Below are 24953 nucleotides of genomic sequence, written 5' to 3' on the forward strand. Positions count from 1 at the left end.
AAAGGGGAAGTTCCAGCTAACTGTCACTGGCGGTAAGAAGGAATTGAGGGGGTGGTCGGTGGGTAGGGCCCTATATTAAGCACCATGATGGTGCCACTCCAGGGGGCGCCCGGACTGACTTAATAGACACTGCTGGGGGAAAAATCTTCCGGCTGCCATGCGCACAAGCACATACATCTGATTGGAATTTACATGAAAGAAGAACTATTTCTTCACACAACGCACAGTCAACCTGTGGAACTCCTTGCCAGGGGATGTTGTGAAGGCCAAGACTATAAGAGTGTTTAAAAAAAGAACTAAATAAGTTCATGGAGGATAGGTCCATCAATGGCTATTAGCCAGGACGGGCAGGAATGGTGTCCCTAGCCTCTGTTTGCCAGATGCTGGGAATGAGCGACAGGGGATGGATCACTTGATAATTCCTTGTTCCTTTCATTCTCACTGGGGCACCTGGCATGGAAGACAGGATACTAGGCTAGATGGACCTTTGGTGTGACCCAGTATGGCCGTTCTTATGTACGGAGGTTCCCCAGTCAATCCCCTGTGCGTTGGCCAAGGTGGTGTCCATTACATGACAGCATAGAGCTTTGCCCAAGAGGCTTCTGGGGGAGGAGAGGGATGAGAGGACATGCCCCCGCTAAACCTCGTTCTGTCTGCGGTAGGTTCCTCCATCTGGGCAGGATGTTCGCCAGAGTCACCACCTGGCGCCTCCATGGCACCGCGCCACCCCCTCCCGGCAGGACCCACGTGCTCCTCCTCTCCAGCCGGCACACGGGCTCCCCCTTCGCTGGCCAGCTCTTCAGCCAGCACCCCAACGTCTTCCACCTGATGGAGCCGGCCAAGCATGTCTGGCACCGCCTGCCCGGAGGCAGCCTGGAGATGCTGCAGGGGCCCGTCTGGGACCTGCTCTGTGCCCTCTTCCGGTGTGAGATGGCCGCGCTACAGGACTTTGTGCTGCAGCCCCGCCAGGCATCCCAGATCTTCATGTGGCCCACGAGTCAGGCCCTCTGCTCCCCACCCACCTGCGAGGCCTTCCGGCGTGGGGACATTGTGAGGCCGGCGGATTGCCAGGTCCACTGCGATGCCAGCCCCTTCGGGAAGGTGGCAGAGGCCTGCATCACCTACAGCCACGTGGCGCTGAAGGTCATCAGGTTCTTCCAGCTGGAGGCGCTCTACCCATCCTTGGCCGACCCAGCCCTCAACCTCAGCATCACCCACCTGGTGCGGGACCCCCAGACCATCTACACCTCCCACCAGCTCATCTCACTGTACCCGGACAACTTGCTCACCAGCTGTCCCACAACGCGACGCCCAACGCCCGGCTGGCCATGCGCAAAGTCTGCCACAGCCAAGCCAGCATGTACGTGGCCGCCTTGTACCACCCACCTCCTGCCCTGTGTGGATGCTACCTCCTGACTCGCTATGAAGACCTGGTCTGGGATCTGCTGGGCTAGGTGGCCGATCGGTACCGCTACGCCAGCTTGGCCTCCTCCCCCCGGCTCAAGGCCTGGGTGCCCAACATCACCCACTGGTCCGGGCCTCTGGACCCCGAGGTCCTCCCAGTGTGGAGGGATGCCAGCAAGGTCTCGCAGGCCTGGAGGCACCAGCTTACCTTCCACCAGGTGCAGGAGATCTGCAAGCCAGCCATGGAGGTCTTTGAGTACTGGCTGGTCAGCTCGGAGGAGGAGCAGAGGGACCTCATGAAGGACCTGGTGCTTCCAAGAGAAGAGATTGAGGCTCAGACAACGGGCTGGGGTGTCTTCTCTGATCTGCACTGAGGATTCAGCGCAATGGGTTGGACGCTTGGATAAGGAGGAGCTGCCTCCCTGAGCGGAGAACCTGCCAGGCAACGACTCGGACACTTGTCCCGTGATTTTCCCACAAACCAGGGAGTGGATGGCAGTGGCAAAGCTGCACTGGAATCCCCACTGATCAGTCAGGAAATGCAATCCCAGCTATACACGCTTCTGGGGAGCCAGGAATAGAACCCCTGTCCTGCAGCACTAAACACACAGGACCAACTGACCTATAGAAGAGCTGTCCTGCTGCTAGATCCTTTAGCCTCCCTGCAGAGACAGCTAGTCAATGGGGTGAGGAGCCAGGACTTCTGGGTTCTATCCCAGCTTTAGGGGGTGGGAGTGGGGTCTAATGAGTTAGAGCAGCATATTCGTCCTGGATGCGAAACCTGGCCCTGCCACAGAGTTGCTGTCTGACCTTGGGCAAGTCACTTAACCACTCTGCACCTCAGTCTCCCCATCTGTCCTAGACATTCACACACATCATGGCTTGTGCGGGCTGAGGTCCCTGCTCCCACCAGGGGCTCCCTCTATTCCCTCCCACAAGTTCCCTGTGTGTACCCCTCTCCTCTCCCTCTGTTTCAGGGACTCTCTGCAACTCACACCAGGGGCTCTGTGTCTCCCCCGTTACCTCCTCCCTACATTTCAGGTCATAGGTGCCGACGCCATGGGTGCTCCAGGGCTGGAGCACCCATGGGGAAAAATTAGTGGGTGCTCTGCACCCACCGGCAGCCAAGCTCCGCAACCCATCTCTTCCCCTGAGCGCGCCGTGTCCCCAATCCTCCGCCTACCTCCCAGTGCTTCCCGCCTTGCCACTGCCAAACAGCTGTTTGGCGGTGTGCTTGGAGGGAGGAGGAGGAGCGGAAACATGGCACACTCAGGGGAGAAGGTGGGGAAGAGGCAGGGCCGGGGCGAGGATTTGGGGAAGGAGTCGGGAGAGCGGGGGCTGGGCTGGCAGGGGGCTGCGGGTCGGGAGTGAGGGGCACCAGGAGAGCGGGGGGAGGGCAGGGGGCTGGGCTGGGCTGGGCTGGGCTGGCAGGGGGCTGCGGGTCGGGAGTGAGGGGCACCAGGAGAGCGGGGGGAGGGCAGGGGGCTGGGCTGGCGGGGGGCTGCAGGTCGGGAGTGAGGGGCACCGGGAGAGCGGGGGGGGGGGGGGGGGCTGGGCTGGCAGGGGGCTGCGGGTCGGGAGTGAGGGGCACCAGGAGAGCGGGGGGAGGGCAGGGGGCTGGGCTGGCAGGGGGCTTCAGGTCGGGAGTGAGGGGCACCAGGAGAGCGTGGGGGGGGGGCTGGGCTGGCGGGGGGCTGCAGGTCGGGAGTGAGGGGCACCGGGAGAGCGGGGGGGGGCTGGGCTGGCGGGGGGCTGCAGGTCGGGAGTGAGGGGCACCGGGAGAGCGGGAGGGGGGGGCTGGGCTGGCGGGGGGCTGCAGGTCGGGAGTGAGGGGCACCGGGAGAGCGGGGGGGGGCTGGGCTGGCGGGGGGCTGCAGGTCGGGAGTGAGGGGCACCGGGAGAGCGGGGGGGGGGGGGGCTGGGCTGGCGGGGGGCTGCAGGTCGGGAGTGAGGGGCACCGGGAGAGCGGGGGGGGGGCTGGGCTGGCGGGGGGCTGCAGGTCGGGAGTGAGGGGCACCGGGACAGCGGGGGGGGGGGCTGGGCTGGCGGGGGGCTGCGGGTCGGGAGTGAGGGGCACCAGGAGAGCGGGGGGAGGGCAGGGGGCTGGGCTGGCAGGGGGCTTCAGGTCGGGAGTGAGGGGCACCGGGAGAGCGTGGGGGGGGGCTGGGCTGGCGGGGGGCTGCAGATCGGGAGTGAGGGGCACCGGGAGAGCGGGGGTGGGGCTGGGCTGGCGGGGGGCTGCAGGTCGGGAGTGAGGGGCACCGGGAGAGCGTGGGGGGGGGGCTGGGCTGGCGGGGGGCTGCAGGTCGGGAGTGAGGGGCACCGGGACAGCGGGGGGGGGGCTGGGCTGGCGGGGGGCTGCAGGTCGGGAGTGAGGGGCACCGGGACAGCGGGGGGGGGGGCTGGGCTGGCGGGGGGCTGCAGGTCGGGAGTGAGGGGCACCGGGAGAGCGGGGGGGGGGGCTGGGCTGGCGGGGGGCTGCAGGTCGGGAGTGAGGGGCACCGGGAGAGCGGGGGGGGGGGCTGGGCTGGCGGGGGGCTGCAGGTCGGGAGTGAGGGGCACCGGGAGAGCGGGGGGGGGGGCTGGGCTGGCGGGGGGCTGCAGGTCGGGAGTGAGGGGCACCGGGAGAGCGGGGGGGGGGGGCTGGGCTGGCGGGGGGCTGCAGGTCGGGAGTGAGGGGCACCGGGAGAGCGGGGGGGGGGGGCTGGGCTGGCGGGGGGCTGCAGGTCGGGAGTGAGGGGCACCGGGAGAGCGGGGGGGGGGGGGCTGGGCTGGCGGGGGGCTGCAGGTCGGGAGTGAGGGGCACCGGGAGAGCGGGGGGGGGGGGCTGGGCTGGCGGGGGGCTGCAGGTCGGGAGTGAGGGGCACCGGGAGAGCGTGGGGGGGGGGCTGGGCTGGCGGGGGGCTGCGGGTCGGGAGTGAGGGGCACCGGGAGAGCGTGGGGGGGGGGCTGGGCTGGCGGGGGGCTGCGGGTCGGGAGTGAGGGGCACCGGGAGAGCGTGGGGGGTGGGGCTGGGCTGGCGGGGGGCTGCGGGTCGGGAGTGAGGGGCACCGGGAGAGCGTGGGGGGTGGGGCTGGGCTGGCGGGGGGCTGCGGGTCGGGAGTGAGGGGCACCGGGAGAGCGTGGGGGGTGGGGCTGGGCTGGCGGGGGGCTGCGGGTCGGGAGTGAGGGGCACCGGGAGAGCGTGGGGGGTGGGGCTGGGCTGGCGGGGGGCTGCGGGTCGGGAGTGAGGGGCACCGGGAGAGCGTGGGGGGTGGGGCTGGGCTGGCGGGGGGCTGCGGGTCGGGAGTGAGGGGCACCGGGAGAGCGTGGGGGGTGGGGCTGGGCTGGCGGGGGGCTGCGGGTCGGGAGTGAGGGGCACCGGGAGAGCGTGGGGGGTGGGGCTGGGCTGGCGGGGGGCTGCGGGTCGGGAGTGAGGGGCACCGGGAGAGCGTGGGGGGTGGGGCTGGGCTGGCGGGGGGCTGCGGGTCGGGAGTGAGGGGCACCGGGAGAGCGTGGGGGGTGGGGCTGGGCTGGCGGGGGGCTGCGGGTCGGGAGTGAGGGGCACCGGGAGAGCGTGGGGGGTGGGGCTGGGCTGGCGGGGGGCTGCGGGTCGGGAGTGAGGGGCACCGGGAGAGCGTGGGGGGGGGGGCTGGGCTGGCGGGGGGCTGCGGGTCGGGAGTGAGGGGCACCGGGAGAGCGTGGGGGGGGGCTGGGCTGGCGGGGGGCTGCGGGTCGGGAGTGAGGGGCACCGGGAGAGCGTGGGGGGTGGGGCTGGGCTGGCGGGGGGCTGCGGGTCGGGAGTGAGGGGCACCGGGAGAGCGGGGGGGGGGGCTGGGCTGGCGGGGGGCTGCGGGTCGGGAGTGAGGGGCACCGGGAGAGCGTGGGGGGGGGCTGGGCTGGCGGGGGGCTGCGGGTCGGGAGTGAGGGGCACCGGGAGAGCGTGGGGGGTGGGGCTGGGCTGGCGGGGGGCTGCGGGTCGGGAGTGAGGGGCACCGGGACAGCGGGGGGGGGGGATGGGCTGGCGGGGGGCTGCGGGTCGGGAGTGAGGGGCACCGGGACAGCGGGGGGGGGCTGGGCTGGCGGGGGGCTGCGGGTCGGGAGTGAGGGGCACCGGGGGCGGGGCAGGGGCTGGGCCGGCGACACTCTGCCTCCCGCTTCCCCTCTACTCCTCTGGAGGACTAGAAGACGCTCTATCCCCGGCCGGGCCGCAGTTGTCTGCTCCGAACGCTCGCACACGTGGGGGGGCCGGGGTGGAGGGGGAGCCGCGCCGCGCCGCTGTGGGGTGAGGGGGGCACAAGGAGACTTGATTAAGGGACAGGAATCAGCCCTTTTGAAGGAGGCACCGGGGGGGGGATAATCAGGGGTGGAAGATTTACTGAGGCGTCCCCTGGAGGGCTGAGGGGGCACGGATGGGGTTGGGGGGCAGGGGCGGGGGCGGGGTGAGGTGGGAGGGGGCTGGGTGGGAGGAGGGTTGCGGGCGTGGTTATGGGATGCTGGGCGGGGGGGGGAATAATCAGGGGTGGAAGATTTATTGAGGCGTCCCCTGGAGGGCTGAGGGGGCACGGATGGGGTGGGGGAGAGGGTTGGGGGGCAGGGGTGGGGTGAGGTGGGAGGGGGCTGGGTGGGAGGAGGGTTGCGGGTGTGGTTATGGGAGGCACCGGGGCGGGGGTAGGAGTTATGGGTACTGGGGGTTGTAAATTGATGGAAGTAAACATGCCCCCCACCCGTCCCGGTGCCGGAGGGGCTTGGGGGCCTGGCTGAGGCCTGTGGTAGCTCAGAGCAGCGCTGGTCACGGTGCCGCTGGCCACCCAGCTAGTCCGGTGGCTTTTCTCGCAGGCAGCCATGGAGCTGGGCACCTCCTGCTTCCAGTCGGACCTGGACTTCTGCCCGGAGTGTGGGACCATCCTGCCCCTGCCAGGCTTCCAGGACAAGGTGACCTGCGTGCGCTGCTCCTTCTCCATGGACGTACGCGGTGAGGGCGGCAGCATCACACCCCACACACCTACTGGCATTTATCTAGGGGGGCTGGATTCCCCTCTGTCCACTAGTGAAATCCCTCGGGGAGAGGACGGGGGGGGGCGGGCAGTGGGTTAGAGCAGAGCAGGCTGGAAGTCAGGACTCCCTGGGCTCTGTCCCCAGCTCTGGGAGAGGAGTGGGGTCCAGTGCTGGCCCTCTGAGAGACAAGTCTCTGAAGTGCATTAGTTCCTCTGTCTGACGCTCACATCCCTCGATAACGCTCTTCCTCTCCCTGCACAGATTTCGAAGGGAAGGTGGTCCAGTCGTGTGTCGAGTTCAACCGGCCGGGCTCTGTGGCTCTGATGATCATGGACGACGGGCAGGAGGTCAAGGGACCCATGGTGAGTGGGGATTTCTGTGGGTGGGCGGGAAGGAAAACACACGTCAAGAGTCTCCTAACATCCTGCAGCAGGAAGTCCCACTGGTACATTATCACCTGACCTTGACTTATTTCCCTTTTATCCCAGTGGAGGAGTTTTTTGTGGGAGTGGGAGGGAATCTTCATTCCATGGATTTGACTCTGCCTTGGCGATCCTTTCAGATCGATAGGAAGTGCCCCCAGTGTGGTCACGAGGGCATGGTCTATCACACCCGGCAGATGAGATCAGCGGACGAAGGACAGACCGTCTTCTACACCTGTGGCCAGTGCAAGTAAGGCGCCGTCCCTTCCCTACTGCCCACGTGAGAGGGGAAAGACGGGAAAGTTATTGCCCACAGGGGAAGAGACCCGTCCCCAGGTGACCTAGATCTCAGCTGTATTTCCTCATCAGCTAAACTGATCCAGGTTGTTCCCTTAAAATGAGACCTCATGGTTAGCCCAACCCCCCCAAAAAACCAAAGGGAACAGCCAGAAAAATAATAGTTAACTGTGGTTTCTTGTTGTACAAGGTGTACACAATGTGCTCCCAAGCATTTCAGCTAGTCATATTTATGGGATGATTTTATACGTTACAAAACTCTTCACTAAAATCCAACCCACCCGTTTGTCCCAGTTCCTTTTGTTCTGTACCTTTCCTTATCTTTGTTGTGGATACTGGCATTCCAGGTACCGGTCCGTGAAGGGGCCTCCCTGGCTTGCACACTAGGCGTGTATCTTGATTTTTCCTATCTGCTGATGCCAAACGCTAGGGTGGTATTACTGCAGAGTATTGTGGGATGTAGCTTAGATTTTTCCCAGAGTGCTGTTCACTCACGCTACGCCCAGGCCTTCGTATAATGTGGTGCACACTCACCTAACATCTGTGCGTTGGCTGACGTCGGACTGGGTGCGTACGGGGCAACCGAGATTTACTGATTAAAAACCAAAGTGGCCTAAGAACTTGGATGGAGGCTTCTTGTGTGGTCAAGAAGTGCAGAGGGAAATGCAAGAACTCCCCCACACAGCCCCTGCCTAGCTGAATCCCACCTCTGTGCAGGGTTCTTCTCCCTGTCCCGGCTAAGGCTTCCCTCTGGCAGACACGCCCTTCACGCTCCAACCTTCCTAGCTGGCTGCTGCTCCCTGCAGCCTTTCCACCCCTGGGAGCTTGGGGGAGTCTTTGGACTTGTCTACACTTGAAACGCCTACGCTGCAGGAGGGGTTCTCCCATCGGCGCAGGGAATCCACTCCCCGAGAGGCGGGTAGCTAGTTGAAGTGAAGAATTCGTCCATCACTGAAGCGCTGTCTACGCTGGGACTTAGGTCGGCTTAACCAGGCTGCTCAGGGGGATATTTTTCACATCTCTGGGCGATGTAGCTGAGTAGATCTAATTTTCCAGCGTGGAGCAGTTCGTGTATTCCTGCTGGCCCCACCTTTGAGTCTTCTCCTGGCTTCCTTCCTGGAGTGGCCCTTCTTAGCCACATGCCCTGCCTTTCGTGTGACGTAACTCATCAACCAAAGTGGAGAAAAGGAATAAAGTGGGTCGGGATGGGGCTGGCATCCTCTATCTTCTCTTAAATGGAACCACCGGTCATGCCCAAAGAGCAGCTTATGGGGGATCTCCATCCCCAGAGGGATTAGGGATACTGGAGGGGAGGAAAGCTTTCCCACAGCAGGTGTGTGGTCTCCCTGTGACTTTAGCAGCATCCTGCAGCAGGCAGTTCCACAGATCAAAAAAGAAATAAAAAAGTAAAAGCTTCTGCAAAGGATTGATGCTTGGCTTTTGTTGTGCACAGGTTCCAGGAGAAGGAAGACTCATGATGGAGCAGCAGGGGGCAGGGGGCCACGGACAAGAGAAGACTAGGTGTAACACCCACCCCTCCTTTACCCAGAACAACTTGCCTCACCTCCTAACAAGATCCTTTTCTTGGCTCAGGCCCGGGTCGACCTATGGGCTGACAGCCACCACCACTCAGCATTCACTGCACTGGTGTCTGCAGCACAATGAAGCAAAGGTGGTGCATGAACGCAACCCCGGCCCTGTGGAGGTGACTCCCAAGGGTGTAACCATTGGGGATACCCCATCCCCCTTCCACACCCCCTAGGGGAACCCCAAGTCATGAGCCCCAGGGGATGTAGATCCATTTGTGGAGAACTCAAGACTATTTAAGGCTGCTCTGGCAGTTCCGATGCCGGACCCCAGCTGCTGTGTTCTCCGGGGAGAGCCTGTTGGTGTATTGTGCTTTGGGGGGGACGACAAGGGGGGGTTTCTCCCCTCTTTCAGGATCATGGGCTCTGGAGGACAGACCAGCTGGGGAGTCCTGGGTGCATATTTCCGGCCAAGGCAACAACCCCCTCCTCCTAGGAGAAGTAAATAAAACCCTATTTTGTACATGAACCCTGTGTGTGTCACTCTCCTCTTGGGTCTAGAATCACAGATATGGGGGCCCCGTTGTGCCGGGTGCTGCCCAGACTCACAGGGAGAGACAGTCCCTGCCCCAAATAGCAGCCAATTGGGGGGGGGGGGGCACAGAAAAGTAAAAGGACTTGCCTAAGGTCCCACATAGAGTCAGGGGCAGAGGCGTGAATTGAACCCAGGTGTCCTGAGTTCCCTGTTAAAACATTGACTGCACCTTCCTGCTTCCCCCAATGCCACCCCCTGTCCCTGCTACTGTCTCTGGTGCTGAGGCTGGCAGAGCCTGGCCCTTCAGGACTGGCCCCCCACTCAGTCCTTCCTCCCGCCACCCCCTCCATTCAGGACTGTCTAGAAAGGGCTGGAGACAGTGGTGGGCAACAGCTGCCTCTCCCGCCCATGTGCTGGCTGTGGGCATCCGTTCCCCCCACGCTGCTCCACATCAGAGATCCTCAGGGATTCCTCCCCAGCCCTGCCCCATTCACACTCCCTCACATGGCTCCCCGCTTACGCCTCCACACCCCTTGCCCCCACTTTTCCCCTCAGCCCCCCATGGCCTTCCCCTCCCGTATCCCCTCTTCACTTAACTCCCCCTCCCACAGCTCCCCATTTTCCATCTCCCTGTTCCCACTGAAACCCCCTATCCCCCCAAATATCCCCTTCTCCCTCCTCAGCCCCCCCTTTTGCCCCACACAGGCCTTGTTCCACCTCACAGCTGCCAAGTGCACCCCTCTCCTGAATCTCTCCTCCTTCTGCCCCCTCCCCAGCCTTTCCCCACATGATCGGGCCTCTCAGCCCATGGTCTTCCACTGCATCAGACCCCCCCTTTTCCCTCCCCGTGACCGCCCCAGAGCCTCCCTTCCCCACATAGTCCTACTTAGCCCTGCCCCCTGTATCTCCCCCTCTGAGCCTGCCCACTTCCCCCTTTTGCTCCCGCAAGACCCCCAACTGTATGCCCCTCCCCTTATGCCCACCACTCAGTCCTCCCCTCACAGTCCCGCTCTCTCTATGATCCGTCTGTGTTCCCCCTACTGTATCTCCCATACTGCCCCCTCATGAATTCCTCCTTTCCCTATGGCTGCCCCACTGAGCCCCCCCATGGCCTCTCAAGCCCTGCCCCCAGCTGTATTTACACTTCCCCCATGCCCCTCAGTCACTGTCCTCTCACAACTCCTATAGAGCCCCATCCTTTTCGCTCTCTCCACTGTCCCTCTTTCCCCCCTAGCTTCCCCCATGGCTGCCCCACTCGGTTCCTCCCCCCCAGCTGTATCCTCTTGCCCCCCCCCCTCAAGCTTGGTGCCCCCTCACTAAGCCCCCCTTTCCCCAAGTGCCCCCTCACAGAGGCCTGGCCCCATTGAGTCCCTCTTCCCTTTTTGATCCGCCACGGCCTCCCCAGTCAGTACTTGCCCCCCAACTGCATCCCCCTTCCTCCTGTGCCTATCTCAGTCTTTTCCCCCCCACTGAGCCCCCCCCTTTCCGCATATGTCCCCCCCACTCAGCCCTGGTCCCTCCATTGGGCCCCGAGTCTCACTGACCCCCCCCCAGTATCCCTCTTCCCCCCCATGTGCTCCCAGTGGTTCCACTGAGCCCCCCACTTCCCCTATGCCACCCACATGTGCCCCTATAGTGCCACTGACCCCCACAGGGTGTTTCCCTTCCCCTATACCGCACAGACCCACTGAGCCCCCCACTGCATTCCCCTGTGCCCCCATGTGTCCCCCATAGTCCCACTGAGCCCCCCACTGCATCCCCCTTCCCCTGTGCCCCCACGTGTCCCCCATAGTCCCACTGAGCCCCCCACTGCATCCTCTTTCCCCATCCCCCGCGCATGTGCCCCCCCACAGTCCTACTGACACCCCCCCCCACTGACCCACCACGTGACAGCTCAGGCTGCCGCCCCAGGGGACCTCACACCAGCCCCTCCCTGCCTTGGACATGACTCAGGCTAGAATTCTCTCCCGCCCCCTTTTTCTGGCCGCGCATGCGCGCCGCGCCCCCGTACGGCGGAAGCGCGGCGCGGAGAATTCCCTCCCAGAGCCAGAGGAGCGGGGGCGGGGGACAGTGTTCCGGGAACTCGCACCCGGAAGCGGGAAGTAGCGGGCCGCTGGCCGGAAGTGGCGCGCGGCTGGGGGTGGGAGCCCGGCGGTCGCTCGCCGCGGGCTGCTGGGAGAGCCGGGGGCAGCCGCAGCAGCCGCCGGCGGGAAAGAGGCAGGGGCGGTCCGCGGCGCAGACTCTTCCCCCCGGCAACCGGGGCCGCGGCGGGCGGGGGCCGGGCAGCGCCATGGCGGAGGCGACGGCGACGGCGACAGCGGCGGCCGGTGGGGGGGCCGCCAGCACCACCGTCACCGAGACCGTGACCGTCGAGCCGGTGAGCGGGGCCGGGATCGGGGGGCGGGGGTCAATATAAAATCCCCGGATTTGGGGGGGCTACAATAATTGGGGGGGGGCTACAATAATTGGGGGGCGGGCAGTTAATGAAAGATCCCAGGATTTTGGGCGGGGGGGCTGGTTAATGAAAGATCCCAGGATTTTGGGCGGGGGGGCTGGTTAATGAAAGATCCCAGGATTTGGGGTTGCAAATTTTGCAGAAGTTAATATAAAATCCCAGGGGTTTGGGGCAGGTTTATAAAAAAAAAAAATTGGGATGGGGGATGTAAAATCCCAGGGATTGGGGTGTTTGTATATATTTGGGGGCGGGTTAATATAAAACCCCAGAGATTTGATGGGGGGCAATATAAAATACTGGAGTTTGGAAGGGTTTGTAACATGGGGGAAGGGTAAATATAAAATCTCAGGGATTTGAGGCTTTTGTAAATTTGTGTTTTTAAAAAATGTAAAATCCCCGGATTTGGGGTTTGTTTGGGGTATTTTTTTTTTTTGGTAATTTTAGGGTTATGAAATCTCAGGGATTTGGGGGGTTGTAAATTTTGGGGAGGATTTAATAAATAATCCCAAGTATTTGGGGGTTTTATAAATATTTTTGGAAAGCTTAACATAAAAAACTGACAGGTTTCAGAGGAACAGCCGTGTTAGTCTGTATTCGCAAAAAGAAAAGGAGTACTTGTGGCACCTTAGAGACTAACCAATTTATTTGAGCATGAGCTTTCGTGAGCTACAGCTCACTTCATCAGATGAAGTGAGCTGTAGCTCACGAAAGCTCATGCTCAAATAAATTGGTTAGTCTCTAAGGTGCCACAAGTACTCCTTTTCTTTTTATAAAAAACTGAAGGTTTTGTAAAGGGGGGGAATAACACAAAAAACACAGGAATTTTTTTTTTTAACAATAATAAAGTAAAATCCTGAAGGCTTGAAAAGTGGGGGTTGCCTGTCCATTTGTTTTAATTTTGGGGAGTGGGGTGATTGTAAAATCACAGCAATTTGAGAGATTAAACATTTGTGGGGCTAATAGAAAATCATGGGGATTTAGAGGTTCTATAAATTTGGGGGGGTTAACACACAATCAACGGGCTGTGTGCGTTTTATTTACATTTGGGGGTGCTTAGTATAAAATCATGGGGATGAGTGGCTTTTTTTTTTTTAGTTTTGGGGATTTCATATAAAATCACACGGATATGGGGGTTTATTTTGGAGGTTAAAATCATGGGAAATTGGGTGTTTTAATTTGATGGTTTTTTAAAAGATCGAATCAGAGGGATGTGGGGTTTTTTATATTTTATTTTGGGGGGTTAAATATTAAATCACAAGAACGTGGGGAGACTTAATATAAAATCATGGGCATTTGGGCTTGGAGACTTTGCAAGTCTGTGGGATCACAGGGTGGGGGGACCATGGAGGGAAAATGAGGATTTGAGGGGAAACGACGCATTTTCGTGTGGCTTGGATTTTCACCATTAAAATCAAATCCGGTTTTGATTAAGCAGCCCCCTGGTTCTCTCTTTTAGATGCCAGGTGTTAACTAGCAGTGGGGAGCATTAGTTAAAAAATTCATTCAGAGGCCCCCAAACTGGCCCCCTGTCCCCACCCGCATGTGCCCTCGCTGGCCCTTCTGTGCGCTCTGTACCCATCGTGGGCGCCACGGTATTGGTTGTCACAGCGACCATGATGCCAGGGAAGCCACGGTAACTGCAGGGTGTGGGAGTCACAGCAACGGTTGCTGTGAAAGGGGGGTTGGCGGTTGCCACGGCAACCATCCCAGCGACAAGAGGGCGTGGTACCCAGGGTGACACGGCCATCGTTATGGCGACTGCAGGAAGTGGGGCAACCATCCTAGTAGGAATGGGGCGTGGTACCCATGGTGACGCTCGTGGTGGCCGTCACAGCGATGACTGTCTGTTGTAGCTATGGCAGCAGCAGCCGGGTGTGGCACTTGTGGTGTCCATCGGACAGCACAGGGCGAGGGACACAGGGAACATGTCTGTCCTGGCAGCCACGGAACATGGTAACCCTGGTGACCGCCACAGCTGGACCAGGGCACGGTAGCCATGGAAACAGCAGGGCGTGGGAGCCACGGTGCCCCCAAGGCGGTGGTGGAAGGGACACGCTGTGGAGCCGGGCAGCAGCCGGAGGCATTGTGAGAGGTTTGCCTGAGTGTCATAGAAGAGCGCCCCCTACTGTGCCCCCGTCCCGCTCCCTGCAGCACAGCGCCCCCTAGTGCCGTACTGGGGCCAGCTCCGCCTGCCAGGGGAGAGCGCCCCCTTACTGAGCTCCCCACCCCGTTCCCTGAAGCATAGCGCCCCCGGCTGTCCCAGGTCTGGCCGTACTAATCCAGCCGAGCCATCCGAGGTCTTTCTCCATGGGTCATCTGTGACCGGCCGTGGTCTGATCCCCCACTCTCGCTCCACCCCCCCACCCCACGGCCCGCAGGAGAACCGCAGCCTGACCATCAAGCTGAGGAAGCGAAAGCCAGATAAGAAGGTGGAATGGTCGAGCGACACTGTGGACAACGAGCACTTGGGCCGTAGGTCGTCTAAATGTGAGTAGTCGGCTCTCCCCTTCCGAGACTCCTTCCCCCCCCCCCCGCCCCCATCCAGGTACAGAGCCGTTCGCCACATCATTCAGAATGGAGAGCGTAGTGGGGGCTAGTGGTTAGAGCGGGGGAGGCTGGGAGTCGGGACTCCTGGGTTCTCCATCCCTCCGCTTCCTGCTTCCACATGCTCAACGCCAAACTCTTCGCCTGAGCATTGCTGATGGATCCCACTCTCTGAGCCAGCCAGTCCCCAGCCCTGGGGCTGGATCGGAGCCCACGCCCCCCAGAGGGGAAAGTGCTCTGTGCCCTCTCCTCACCCCCCTTCCCCCTCCTGAGCCAGCCAGTCCCCACCCTGGGGCCCGATGGGAAGAGAAAGGCCCCATTCCGACTGATCCTCTCGAATCTCCCAAAGGCCAGAATTACACCGTCAGCGGCTCCTGCTAACGGGGTGATGACGTCCCCTCCCCGCGGAATGGAGCCCGTGACTTGCTGGGCTCAGCTGTTTTGCAGAGGGACATGGCCACCTGGGACTTAACCGGGGGGGGCGGTGGCACGGCTCAGGCGCGGGAGAGGTCAGTAAAGGACCCCCAGGTCTCTCGGCCTCCGCTCTGAGAGCCCCAGGCAAATGGTGGAGACACTGACAGCCTGGACTGGCCCCCACCCCGCCCCCCAGGCCCCAGGCCGGGCCACGGGGCTGGGTGCAGGCTGACAGCTGGGGGGCTTCTGACTCCCTCTGTCTCTCTCCACCTCCCCCCCCCCCCGCCCCGGCATCACGCCCCTCGCTCTCCCCTCCCCCACCCCCTTGTTCCTCCCCTGTGTCCCCCCACATCCCCCTCTAACCTCCCCTCTCCCCATGGCCCTCCCCTTCTAATCCCCGTGCCCCCTCACATCCCCTTCTAACCTCCCCTTCCCCCCTGGTCCCCCCCACATCCCCTTCTAACCTCCCCTCCCCCATCGCACCCACCCCCCATGTAACCTCCCTGCCCCGCCCAGGCTGCTGCATCTACGAGAAGCCGCGGGCCTTCGGCGAGAGCTCCACAGAGAGCGAGGACGAGGAGGACGAGGGCTGCGGCAACGCCCACTGCATCCGGGGCCACAGGAAGGGGGAGCACGGGGGCCGGGGGGGCGGCGGCTCCGGGGGGGGCAAGGGCAGCCCCCGCAAGGCCGAGGCGCCGGGCCAGGACCACGCTGCAGCCATGCAGCACTGAGCCCCTCCACCCCGCCGGACTGACCGGGGGACGCGGGCCTGTCCGTCTGTCCGTGAGCCTGCTGGCCTGCGAGCTGCTGTCGTCGGCCGTCCCGCCCAGTGCCCCGGTGTGGAATGTACCGAGCCCCAGGCCGGCTGCGTCTCTGTGCTTCTCCATTAAACGTCTGTGTCGGTGACCACGAGCGGCCACGGCCTGCTGCTTTCTGCTGGGGGGGGCGGGCGCAGCTCTGCCGGTGCCCATCACTCCTGACGCGCTGCCCCTGGCCAGCCCAGCCCTGGGCTCTCCCCCCCCAGCTCTGCCGGTGCCCATCACTCCTGACCCCCAGCCAGCCCAGCCCTGGGCTCCCCCCCCAGCTCTGCCGGTGCCCCTCACTCCTGACCCACAGCCCCCTGTCAGCCCTGTCCTTCCCTCCTCCAGCCCTGCTGATGCCCCTCACTCCTGACCTGCAGCCCCCTGTCAGCCCCGCCCCTCCCTCCCCCAGCCCTACCGGTGACCCTCCCTCCCGACCCACAGCCCCCTGCTAGCCCAGCCCTCGGTTTCTCTTCCCTCCCCACAGCTCTGCCAGTGCCCCTCAATCCTCACCTACTGGTATTCTCCCCCCCATCACAGACACAGCTCTGCCAAGGCCCTGAAATAGAAGCTTTAATCACCCTTATTTTCCCTTTCATAGCTGCAAATGGTGTTGAACATAAAACGTTTACAGTGTCCTGGTAAGAGGACAAACAATCTTTGGCTGTGGCCTTGTTTCCTTCCATGCTTCTTCCTGATGTATAAAGGAGGCTTGTCGGATTTTACCTGGAAAAGGTGTTTTTTTTTCCTGCTTGATTTTTTTAATACTAGAAATCTAGGTGTCGTCTGTCCTGGAAGTCTCTCTAGGTGACTAAAGAACTGGGGTGTTTACAGCAATGCAGATTCCCCGGAAGACAAACGCGCTACATTGATTTGTGTTCAAGTGAACACTCTTTCTTCGCATTTATCTCAAACACCCCCTAAACAGCTGAGAGAAAAACGGTCATCGTGAAAGAGTCCCTGTTTCTGAATCCCTTTCCCTTATGACCTCTCCTGAGCTGCCTCCTGGTTCCTTCGAGGTAACCTCCAGCAAAACCGGGAAGACAAGATGTGGACATCCTGTTATTTTCTAAATTAATAAGAAAAATTATCACCTGTCCCCCGCCAAATAAACCCCTGACCTCGAAAGCTTTCTGTGTACCTCATAATGGGCATGAACTTGACGCTTGATTTCCACATACCCACGCTCTGTTGTTTACCTTCAATAAATATCCGTCCCAGTGAAACAGTCCTGCAGCAATGAGTTACGCAGTTCCACTGTGTGTCATATGTGGTGGTATTTCCTTTCCTTCGATGCTGCTGTCATGTGTGCAGTGACTCTGGGTGTAATCTCCCAGAGCCGGGAGTGAGGTCTTGTGGTTAGAGCATAGAGGTTGGGATCTAGCACTCCTGGGTTCTTTACCCAGTTCTGGGAGGGGAGTGGGTCTCGGAGTAAGAGCAGCATGTTTTCATTTAGCCCTTTTTGTGCTTGTAAATGCCTCACTTAACCCTCCCATCTCTGCATCTCTTCTTTCCCTGATCAGCTGGTGTTGGGGCTGCCTCTACCTGAACTTCCTGCCAGCTCTGACAGTTAGACACTGTGTCCCCCAAAGGTGGAATGTCACTGCTAATATGCCTCTATTCTCAATTCAAAGGCCTCCAGCAGATCATACATCTGCAGTGGAAATGCAGCCACCTCTGGAGTGGAGCACAGCCGCGCTGTAGCAGCAGCACTGTGCAGGGGTCGCTGGCCAATGTGGAAATGCAGCCCACTCTGGGGTAGGAGATGGCAGCTGGGTGACAGCCAGGCAGCAGTACACAAGAGGAATTGACACCCTGCCCTCAAAGGCAACTGGCTCACGCTGCCTCTCTGCAACAGCGAGGAGAGACAGATGCCATGGCCCAAGCTGATAGTGGGCCGAGGCCCTGATGTGGGACTTCTGTCACAGGCGCTAAGGGCCGTGGTTTTGCTTCATTAAATAACTACAGCCTGAAGCAGAACAGCGCCCCCTCCAGGCAGAGTGGGGGGTTTGGGGCAGCGTTGAACAGGAGTGTTTGGTCAGCTTTCTTCAGTGGCTGGGTGGGGGGGCTGGGAGGCAGGACTCCTGGGTTCTATCCTCAGCTCCAGGAAGGGAATGGGGTCTAGTAGATTAGAGCAGAGCGGGCTGGGTGTCAGGACTCCTGGGTTCTCTTTCATACCAGAGTCTGCTGCTGAAATCTCAGCCAGCACACAGGGATGGCCGCACCCAACCCACTGGCGATCCCAGAAAGACCAGGGCAGCGCGGGCCTGGGTGCCCCCACTCCGTCCCCTTGGCAGTCGCCTCTGTGTGGCTGGTGGGCAGCTGAATGAGGGCTGGCGGGCCCCACCTGGGGACGCTGTGCTCCCAGGATCTGACTCCTTGCTTGGGAAGTGGAAAGGTGCAAAGAGGAAGACACTGGTACGCAGTGTCTGGGCCAGGGCTGGAGCCGTCGGGCGCTCCCAGGTGCCCACCGACCCGGAGAGCCGTTGTGTCCAGCCTTGGGGCAGAAGGGGATAACAGAGGCAGGATCGCACAATGCACTGGGGCAGGGGTAGCTCTCCTCCACGTCAGCTTTGTCGCCCTCTAGTGCCTGCCCCCTATACCAGCTTCTTGGAGCTGGGTCAGCGGCTTGGGCGTTGGAGGGAGCGCGAATGAGCGGCCGCTTTCCTCCTGGAGCAGCAGAGGCTCCCGGATCGTTGTTCCGCACCCGGGATGCGGAGGGGAATCCCAACACTAGCTGGAAGGAGCTGGAGCCCTGCCCCAGACCTGGCTTCGTCCCAGCCCCTCTCACCTCAGCTCCTGCTGATACAAGCCTGGGGTAACAGGAACAAGCCAGGTGGGGCTGCCCATCTGCCCGCAGCCAGGCTGATGGGAACTCCCAGGAAAAACAGCCTGGAAGAGGGAAGCTGTCATCATCCTGGCATGAGCCGGCCCCCAGGGACGGGATTCTGTGCGTGCAGCAAAGAGTTGCCTTTTATGGAGGAATTCCCCGAGAGTTTGATTTGCCAAGCGGTTGGGGAGGTCCGAGAGACTCAGGACTCCTGGGTTCTCTCCGCAGCTCGGGAAGGGGAATGGGGTCTAGTACGTTAGAGCGGGCGGAGCTGGGAGTCAGGATGCCTGGGTTCTATTCCTGGCTCTGGGAGGGGAGTGGGGTCTAGTGGGTTAGAGCAGGGGGGCTGGGAGCCAGGATGCCTGGGTTCCATTTACTGTTAGTCATTTCCTCTCTCTCAGTTGGCTCTCTTGTTAGTGACTCACCCCTAGCTGTAAATACTTAGGCCCAGAGCTTCAGGGGTTTGGGGCCCCTCTCTCCCACTGAAACCAATGAGAGTTAGGGGCCATGCTCGTTGCCATGTTCCCGTGCAGCTGCTGACTGCTTGCAGCAATCCCAGCCCTGCTGTCTCCGTCTGGGGACAGCGGAGGCACCAGCTTGTCTGATTGGACTCCAGCACGCAACTCCGTACCGCGGCACCGAGGGGTGTTGATAGTGAAAACAGCCGGTTTAGCGGATCCAAGAGCCAGCGAGTACAGCAAATGGATCTGCCCGGCTACATACTCAACAAAATCATAACCATGCTGTCTAGCGACCAGACTTAACCAACCAACCGCGTTTCCCTTGCCCCGAAGGACTTTTGCCCAAATTTCAGGATGATTCTGTTTTTTCATGACGAATCACACTGCTCCGTTATTTCCTAGGTGCATGGTAAAGGGGTGGCATCCCCTAATATCCCCCAAAGTTCAATGTCGGCCCCTAGGCGGAATCCCCCCTTCCCTGTCCATTCTCCAGTGCCACCTCTCCCTGTGGCCTTTGTATGTAAGGGGAGCGCTCGTTGTGTGGGCTGACCGCAGAGAGGTGATTTTGCCGGCATTGAGCTTGTGAGCTCTGCTTTGCCACCGACGGTCAGGACAGATTGTCGGCAGCCATCCGAAACGCCTCAGCGAGTGTCTGTGCCAATACGTCACGCTGCTATTCATGACCAGCGTGGCTCGCGTTTTCATTTAACACCTCCCATGACAGCCTTGGGTGAGCCAGGTGGCACATGCCAGGCGTGGGAAATTCTCTTGCCCGCTGGCATAGAGGGGTTTCGGGGGCACGCCACGGTCTTCAAAAGAAAACCTAAGAGCAAAGGACTGGCTGGCTCATGTTTCCCGGAAGACTTTATTTTTTCCCCTTGTGCTCAATAATATTAATAATAATTCATCACAATAGAGGCCTCCACTGGACTAAATACAAAGTTAGCAAAACAAACTCCAGGGGCAGCCACACAAGAATACAACACAGCTGTGGCAGAGAGCAGCAGGGAAAACTCTGGTGAGACGAGAGAGCAGACGGCATGAAAATACTCAGTAGGGGACGGGGATACGGGCCGACCTCATCTAGCCCCAAGCTGCGGCAGTGGGGACTGGCTGGTTTGGGGACTAGGATACAGGGCCTTTCCCCGATATGGGACACTGGCTCAGATCTGGACCGGGGCTGGCTGGCTCAGGGGGGCAGGGAGTGGGACATGGAACCTTTCCCCTCTAATCCTGTCCCAGGATCTGATCTGGCCCAGGACAGGGAGACCAGCTGGATCGGGGGGTTGGTGGGGAATGGGACATGGGGCCTTTCCCCTGTATGGGGCGCCGGCTCCGATCGTTACCCCAGACTGTTCCTCCCAGCTGTGCTCCGTAAGATGGGCCAGTGGGTCCCATTTCTTCTGCATCTGTCCCCAGGGCTGATCCACCAACATTCAGCTTGTCCCAGTCCCCCAGAGGGGGGACCCCTGCAGGCACGGGACTGAGGCCTATCCGCAGGGAGCCACTGTATGGGCCTAGCTCTGCTACATGTGGCTGGAGGAGACACCCTAGCTGCCTGGCATGGCCCAGGAGCAAGTTGAATCTCTCAGGGGTGGTCCGGGAGCCAGGGCTGCTCTCCAAGGCCCAGGTGGACGGTCCTGATATTGTCTGAGAGGCTCAGGTCAGAGTGGACGGTTTGGGGAGGGTCCGGCGTCACGTTAGCTGCAGAGAGAGAGGGAGGGTATGGACGATAATCATCCCAAAGGGACCTATAGGCTTGTTATGCTAGGGACGCTTGCCCAGTGCTGAGATGCAGCCACCTCTGGGGTGGGGCAGCTGGGGAACAGCCCCACAGCAATGCTGCACAGGGATTGTGCCCCCAGCGCTGAGCTGCAGCCACCCCTGGGTGGATGGGTGGGAACAGCCGCACAGAAATGCTTCCTTGGGGTCACTCACCAGCACGGAGATGCAGCCATCTCTGGGGTGGGAGGTAGCTGCCCCGTGACAATCCACAGCGGGATCGCTTCTTTACAGTTGAGATGCAGCTACTTCTGGGGCGGGGGGCTGCCGCTGGTTAAGCGCGGCGCGGCCATTGAGGCCAGGGAGCGCAGAAGGATCTTGTATGTCACGGCAACAGCTGGGAGAATTCCTGGCGGTGGAATTAAATCGGCTGGAATCCAGTATCAGTGGCCCGGCTTTGAGGGGAAAGCAGCTTTAATAACCCCGAGCGGCTTTCTGGCCGAACGGTGTCAGGGCGCCCCCTAGCGTCGCACTGCGGAATTGGGGTCTGCGCTGAGTGGGAGAGGAAAGCGCCCCCTACTGGGCTTCTGTCCACTCCCCGTGGCACAGGCATTGCTTGTGCCACTCTCACCACACTCCATCACTGGCCCTGGGACCATCAGCTGTTGGCACCTCCCCTATTAAGCTCCCTGCCCTATTCTCTAGGGCCGGAGGTCCCCCCATGGAGGGTGTGCTTGGATTGTGGCCATTCCTCCCTGTCACGCTCACACCTGGGGGGAAATCATAGATCGGGGCCTTGGGGGCCGGTGAATGGTGGCCGGTGAAAGTGCCATCCGTGCCAGGCCCTGTGCCCGCCAACTTACACCATGCAGGAGAAGAAAGGGGCACTCACTATCTGCAGATTTTCCCGACACCCTGGTGGAGAGAAGACAGAGAGAGACGTCATTAGACTCAGGGTAGAGTGGGCCATCGGCCATGGGACAGGAGCTGTTGGACAGAGCTGGGGGATATTTTCCGGTAGAAACTTTTGCGGGGGGGAAAATGCAGATTTGGCAAAACTAACGCGTGGTGGATTTGCAAGTGTTTCACCAAATTCTTCATTTTGGAAACTAAAGTCAAAATTCACGTCAATTTCGCTGAATTGTTTGTGTCCAAAGAAAAACAAGTAATTCCCCCCCCCCACGCCCCAATTGTGTCAGTTTAGCTGGACTGTTTATTTTGGGGGGAGAGGGGGAGAAACAAATTTCAAAAAAAAGTGTCAATTTTTTGGTAGGAAATAACTTTTCACTTCTTACGTTTCTTTCCTTTTATTTTTAATAAAATTCAAGACTAGTTTTAAAAGGGTCATAATTGAAACATAATGTTTTGTTTTCCTCAGAATGATCCCCCCCCACACTTTTCGCTTCACCGAACATTTCAAAAACTTTTGGTTTCCACACCACCCGAAACACATGATTTTTTAACTTTTCAAAAGGGCTAAAAGGGGTGCCAATTTAGCTGACTTGTTCACTTCAGAATTTCAAAAACCAAATTCAAAAAAAGAAACAAATCCACACCAAAAAGCCATAAACTCTACGTTTCAGCGTTTGGGTTGGAAACGACGTTTCATTTAATCTGTTCCTTTCCTTTTCTTTTTTTAAAAAAAATTCCAAACCAAGGTTTAAAAAGGTCAAGATGAAAACAAAATGGTTTGCTCAAAATGAATTTCCGTCCCCTCCCCTCAGACACACTTTTTGCTTCACCGAACATTTAAAAAACTTTCGGTTTCCACTTGCCCTGAAACCATTTTTTGGTGGACTGTTTGAATTTGCTCATGAATTGCAAACTCCATTATTCGCCCAGCTCTGCCATTGGATCTCGGCCTGTTAGCCAAGAATGTTTCCTACGGTTTATTCTCCAGGACCTCATCCACTCGGGGGACGAACCTGAGGCAGGACAACTCCACCAGGGCTAGGGCTGGCTTGTCCCCTCCTGTCTATTCTCCATTTCTGCTGCTGGGACGCCACGTCCCCCAAGGATGCTGCACACACCCCGTGAATCCGCAGGAGCTCAGAGCCCCAGACCAGCAGCCCCTGGAGACCGGAGGTCTCTGTATTGACCAAGAGGGGGCACAGCCTGGGCGCCCACAGAGAAAGCACCTAGCACAACCCCCAGATGGGTCTCGACTCTGAACCAGCTCAGTGATGAAGTCTCATAACCGCTCTGGAGAAACTGAGGCACAGAAAGGGGAAGTGAAGGAAGAGAATCCCCCCTTCCCCCCCCCACACACACTCTAACCACTAGACCCCACTCCCCTCCCACAGCTGGGGGTAGACCCCCAAGACTCCTGACTCGCAGCTCCTCTGCTATAACCTACAAGACCGCAGTCCCCTCCCACAGCTGAGGATAGAACGCAGGAATTCTGGCTCCCCAACCAAAGGCTAGAGCCAAGCAAGGGCCATGCCCCATTAATTCCTCTTTCTGGGGCTGGCAGTTGGGGCATATTGGTGGATCCTAGGATACCAGCTCTAGTCCCCCTAGGAAAGGCACCCAGGGGAAAAGCCAATGGGACGGGGCTGAGGGCTGAGGAAGAGCTGAGCCCAAAGGAGGCTGCCTAGATATTTTACAGCTCAGATCCTCAGCTGCAGAAGAATCCCCTCTTCACTCCCAGCTGTATGGGGAGTATGCAACACAGCTCCATTTCCACCCACCTGGAGGCAGTGTTCAGGCATATAAGCAACATCCAGGCTAAGGGAGGTTGTGTGGTAGCCCAGGGCCTACCCAGAGCCCCCCTTTTTGCCCATAGAGCAAGTGGAGGGGTGGAGAGACCATAGCTTCCCTCCTCCACCCAGGGCCTTATACACAAAAACCAAATCCACCCATGGGACTCAGCCCCTGAGACCTGCAGATGAAGCCAAGCAGCGAGCCGGCCACCCTCAAAGATGCCAGGAGGGCTTGGAGGCCAGCTTCAAGCTATGCAGGTCGCAGTGGTGTCTGCCCAGGAGGCCATCAAGAACAAGCCATGGTGTCATCCCACCTCCATGCTAGGGACTGGGGTTTCATGGACGGCAGGTATAATAGGCCAGGGGGCCAGAAGCGGCGGGGTAGGGGTGGGGCCTTGGGTGGAAGAGGAGGGGCTGGGGGGCTAGCCTCCCCAAAGGGGAGGTTCACGTGTGGCCCATGGGGGCTTTATCTTCTACAGGCGCCCATTACCCCCTACCCCCGTCCTTATTTTTCACACTTGCTATCTGGATGCCATAGACCCAGGCGGTAACAGTGTGTGGGGCTGGGTCCAATCAGGCTCCATGCCCTGGAACAGGGTCAGGAAGACGGCAGAGTGGAAATGAGCCCGCAGGGGAAGGGGGCGAGGGGAAAGCTTGGCCGGGGAAGAAGGGCTGGGCTTGCTGGGCCCAGCCCAAGCCGCCCACGGCACGTGGTTGAGGCTGGTGTGCCCAGGTTGGCTGGTGCCAGGAGGAGATATTGACGTGGCCAGCTCGTAAATTCCAGGAGGCTGAGTGGGGCTGGAACGGCTCGTGCGTGAGGTCTGTGATGAGCCGGGGAAGGATGCGGTGGGACTAGCCGGGACAGTTGCGCAGGCGGGTCGCGGTGGCTGAGGACAGGATTCCCACATGCCCCGGGGGCTGCTGATTAATTCACGAGGACAGGGCCCCACGGCGTGGCGTGTGTTTACAGTCAGCGCCTTGGCCTGGCCCGCTGCCACTGCCAGGTGAACAGCACGTGGGCACCGAGCCCAGCTGCATGTGCAATCACGTGCTTACAGCGGGGGAGGGCTGGGAGCCAGGACTCCTGGGTTCTATCCCCAGCTCTGGGAGAGGAGCAGGGGTGAGCGGGTTGGCATGAGTGGGGCCGGGAGCCAGGACTCCTGGGTTCTAGCCTCAGCCCTGGGTGGGCAGTGAGGTCTAGTGGTGTGGCGCTGTCCCATCACCTTTAAGGCTGGATGGCCGAGGGGGGAGCCCCAGTACCCAAATGGAAACCACAGCTAGAGACTTGTTGACTAGCCCAGTGGCTCTCAACCTTTCCAGGCGACTGTCCCCCTTTCAGGAGGCTGATTTGTCTGGCGTACCCCCAAGTCTCCCCTCACTTCAAAACGACGTGGTCACAAAATCAGACGTAAAAATGTGAGTGTTGACGCTCTCATTTTTACCGTAAGAAATCAATGGGAATAGAAACTTTCAGTGTATCGTCTATAGAGCAGGATAAACCAGTCACTGTCTGTATGACACTTCCGTTTGTCCTGACTTCGCTAGTGTTTTTTATGCAGCCTGTTGTCAAACTAGGTTTATATCTAGAGGAGCTGATGTACCCCCTAGAAGACCTCGGCGTACCCCGAGGGTTACGCATACCGCTGGTTGAGAGCCACTGGGTGAGTGGGTTAGAAATGAAGGGGGTCGGGCTGGGCAGTCAGGATCTTGGATGGGTCAGGCCCCCCTGGCTATATTTCCATTTCCCCAGGGACCGGGGTGGCTGCTGGGCTACTCTGGGAGGCAGTGAAAGGGGTCCTGTGTGTAGGGAGCACTGAAATAACAGACCCGTAACCTTCCCAGCCTGCCCGCCACATAATGGACA

General features: G+C 60.0%; 3 protein-coding genes across 6 annotated transcripts in view; 2 read left to right on the forward strand and 1 right to left on the reverse strand.

Annotated features, from left to right (window-relative positions):
- The window catches only part of MGAT1 (alpha-1,3-mannosyl-glycoprotein 2-beta-N-acetylglucosaminyltransferase), a 40008-nt gene extending 37312 nt beyond the window's left edge, over window positions 1-2696 (reverse strand). The window contains exon 1 of the mRNA XM_073311177.2: window positions 1613-2696. The gene's annotated coding sequence lies outside the window, so the exon portion shown is untranslated. The remainder of the gene's footprint in view (window positions 1-1612) is intronic.
- Window positions 2650-8578, forward strand: POLR1H (RNA polymerase I subunit H). 4 transcript variants are annotated; one of them, XM_073311220.2, is made up of 5 exons: window positions 2650-2685; window positions 6223-6358; window positions 6643-6743; window positions 6944-7053; window positions 8554-8578. In XM_073311220.2, exons 1-5 carry the CDS (start codon window positions 2665-2667, stop codon window positions 8576-8578), a joined length of 393 nt encoding a protein of 130 aa, XP_073167321.1. In that variant the 5' UTR covers window positions 2650-2664. The 4 variants fall into 4 exon arrangements, with proteins under 4 accessions (XP_073167321.1, XP_073167323.1, XP_073167324.1 ...); XM_073311222.2 differs by lacking the exon at window positions 2650-2685 and adding an exon at window positions 5571-5668; XM_073311223.2 differs by lacking the exon at window positions 2650-2685 and adding an exon at window positions 5607-5668 and having other exon boundaries at window positions 6203-6358.
- A 2617-nt stretch (window positions 8579-11195) lies between these two features.
- On the forward strand, window positions 11196-16600 carry PPP1R11 (protein phosphatase 1 regulatory inhibitor subunit 11). Its single transcript, XM_073311219.2, has 3 exons — window positions 11196-11538; window positions 13995-14103; window positions 15091-16600. Exons 1-3 carry the CDS (start codon window positions 11452-11454, stop codon window positions 15303-15305), a joined length of 411 nt encoding a protein of 136 aa, XP_073167320.1. The 5' UTR covers window positions 11196-11451; the 3' UTR covers window positions 15306-16600.
- Window positions 16601-24953: the final 8353 nt, after the last annotated feature.

This window comes from Lepidochelys kempii, chromosome 14 (assembly GCF_965140285.1).
Source record: "Lepidochelys kempii isolate rLepKem1 chromosome 14, rLepKem1.hap1, whole genome shotgun sequence".
Lineage (NCBI taxonomy): Eukaryota > Metazoa > Chordata > Testudines > Cheloniidae > Lepidochelys > Lepidochelys kempii.

Bases quoted from the DNA above. Each gene is read 5' to 3' on its own strand.
- POLR1H (XM_073311220.2), top strand. From the start codon at position 2,665: ATGGCACACTCAGGGGAGAAG. The intron at 2,686-6,222 runs GTGGGGAAGAGG...CTTTTCTCGCAG, and splicing joins TGGCACACTCAGGGGAGAAG to GCAGCCATGGAGCTGGGCAC. The intron at 7,054-8,553 runs GTAAGGCGCCGT...TGTTGTGCACAG, and splicing joins TACACCTGTGGCCAGTGCAA to GTTCCAGGAGAAGGAAGACT.
- PPP1R11 (XM_073311219.2), top strand. From the start codon at position 11,452: ATGGCGGAGGCGACGGCGACGGCGACAGCGGCGGCCGGTGGGGGGGCC. The intron at 11,539-13,994 runs GTGAGCGGGGCC...CACGGCCCGCAG, and splicing joins AGACCGTGACCGTCGAGCCG to GAGAACCGCAGCCTGACCAT. The intron at 14,104-15,090 runs GTGAGTAGTCGG...TGCCCCGCCCAG, and splicing joins GGGCCGTAGGTCGTCTAAAT to GCTGCTGCATCTACGAGAAG.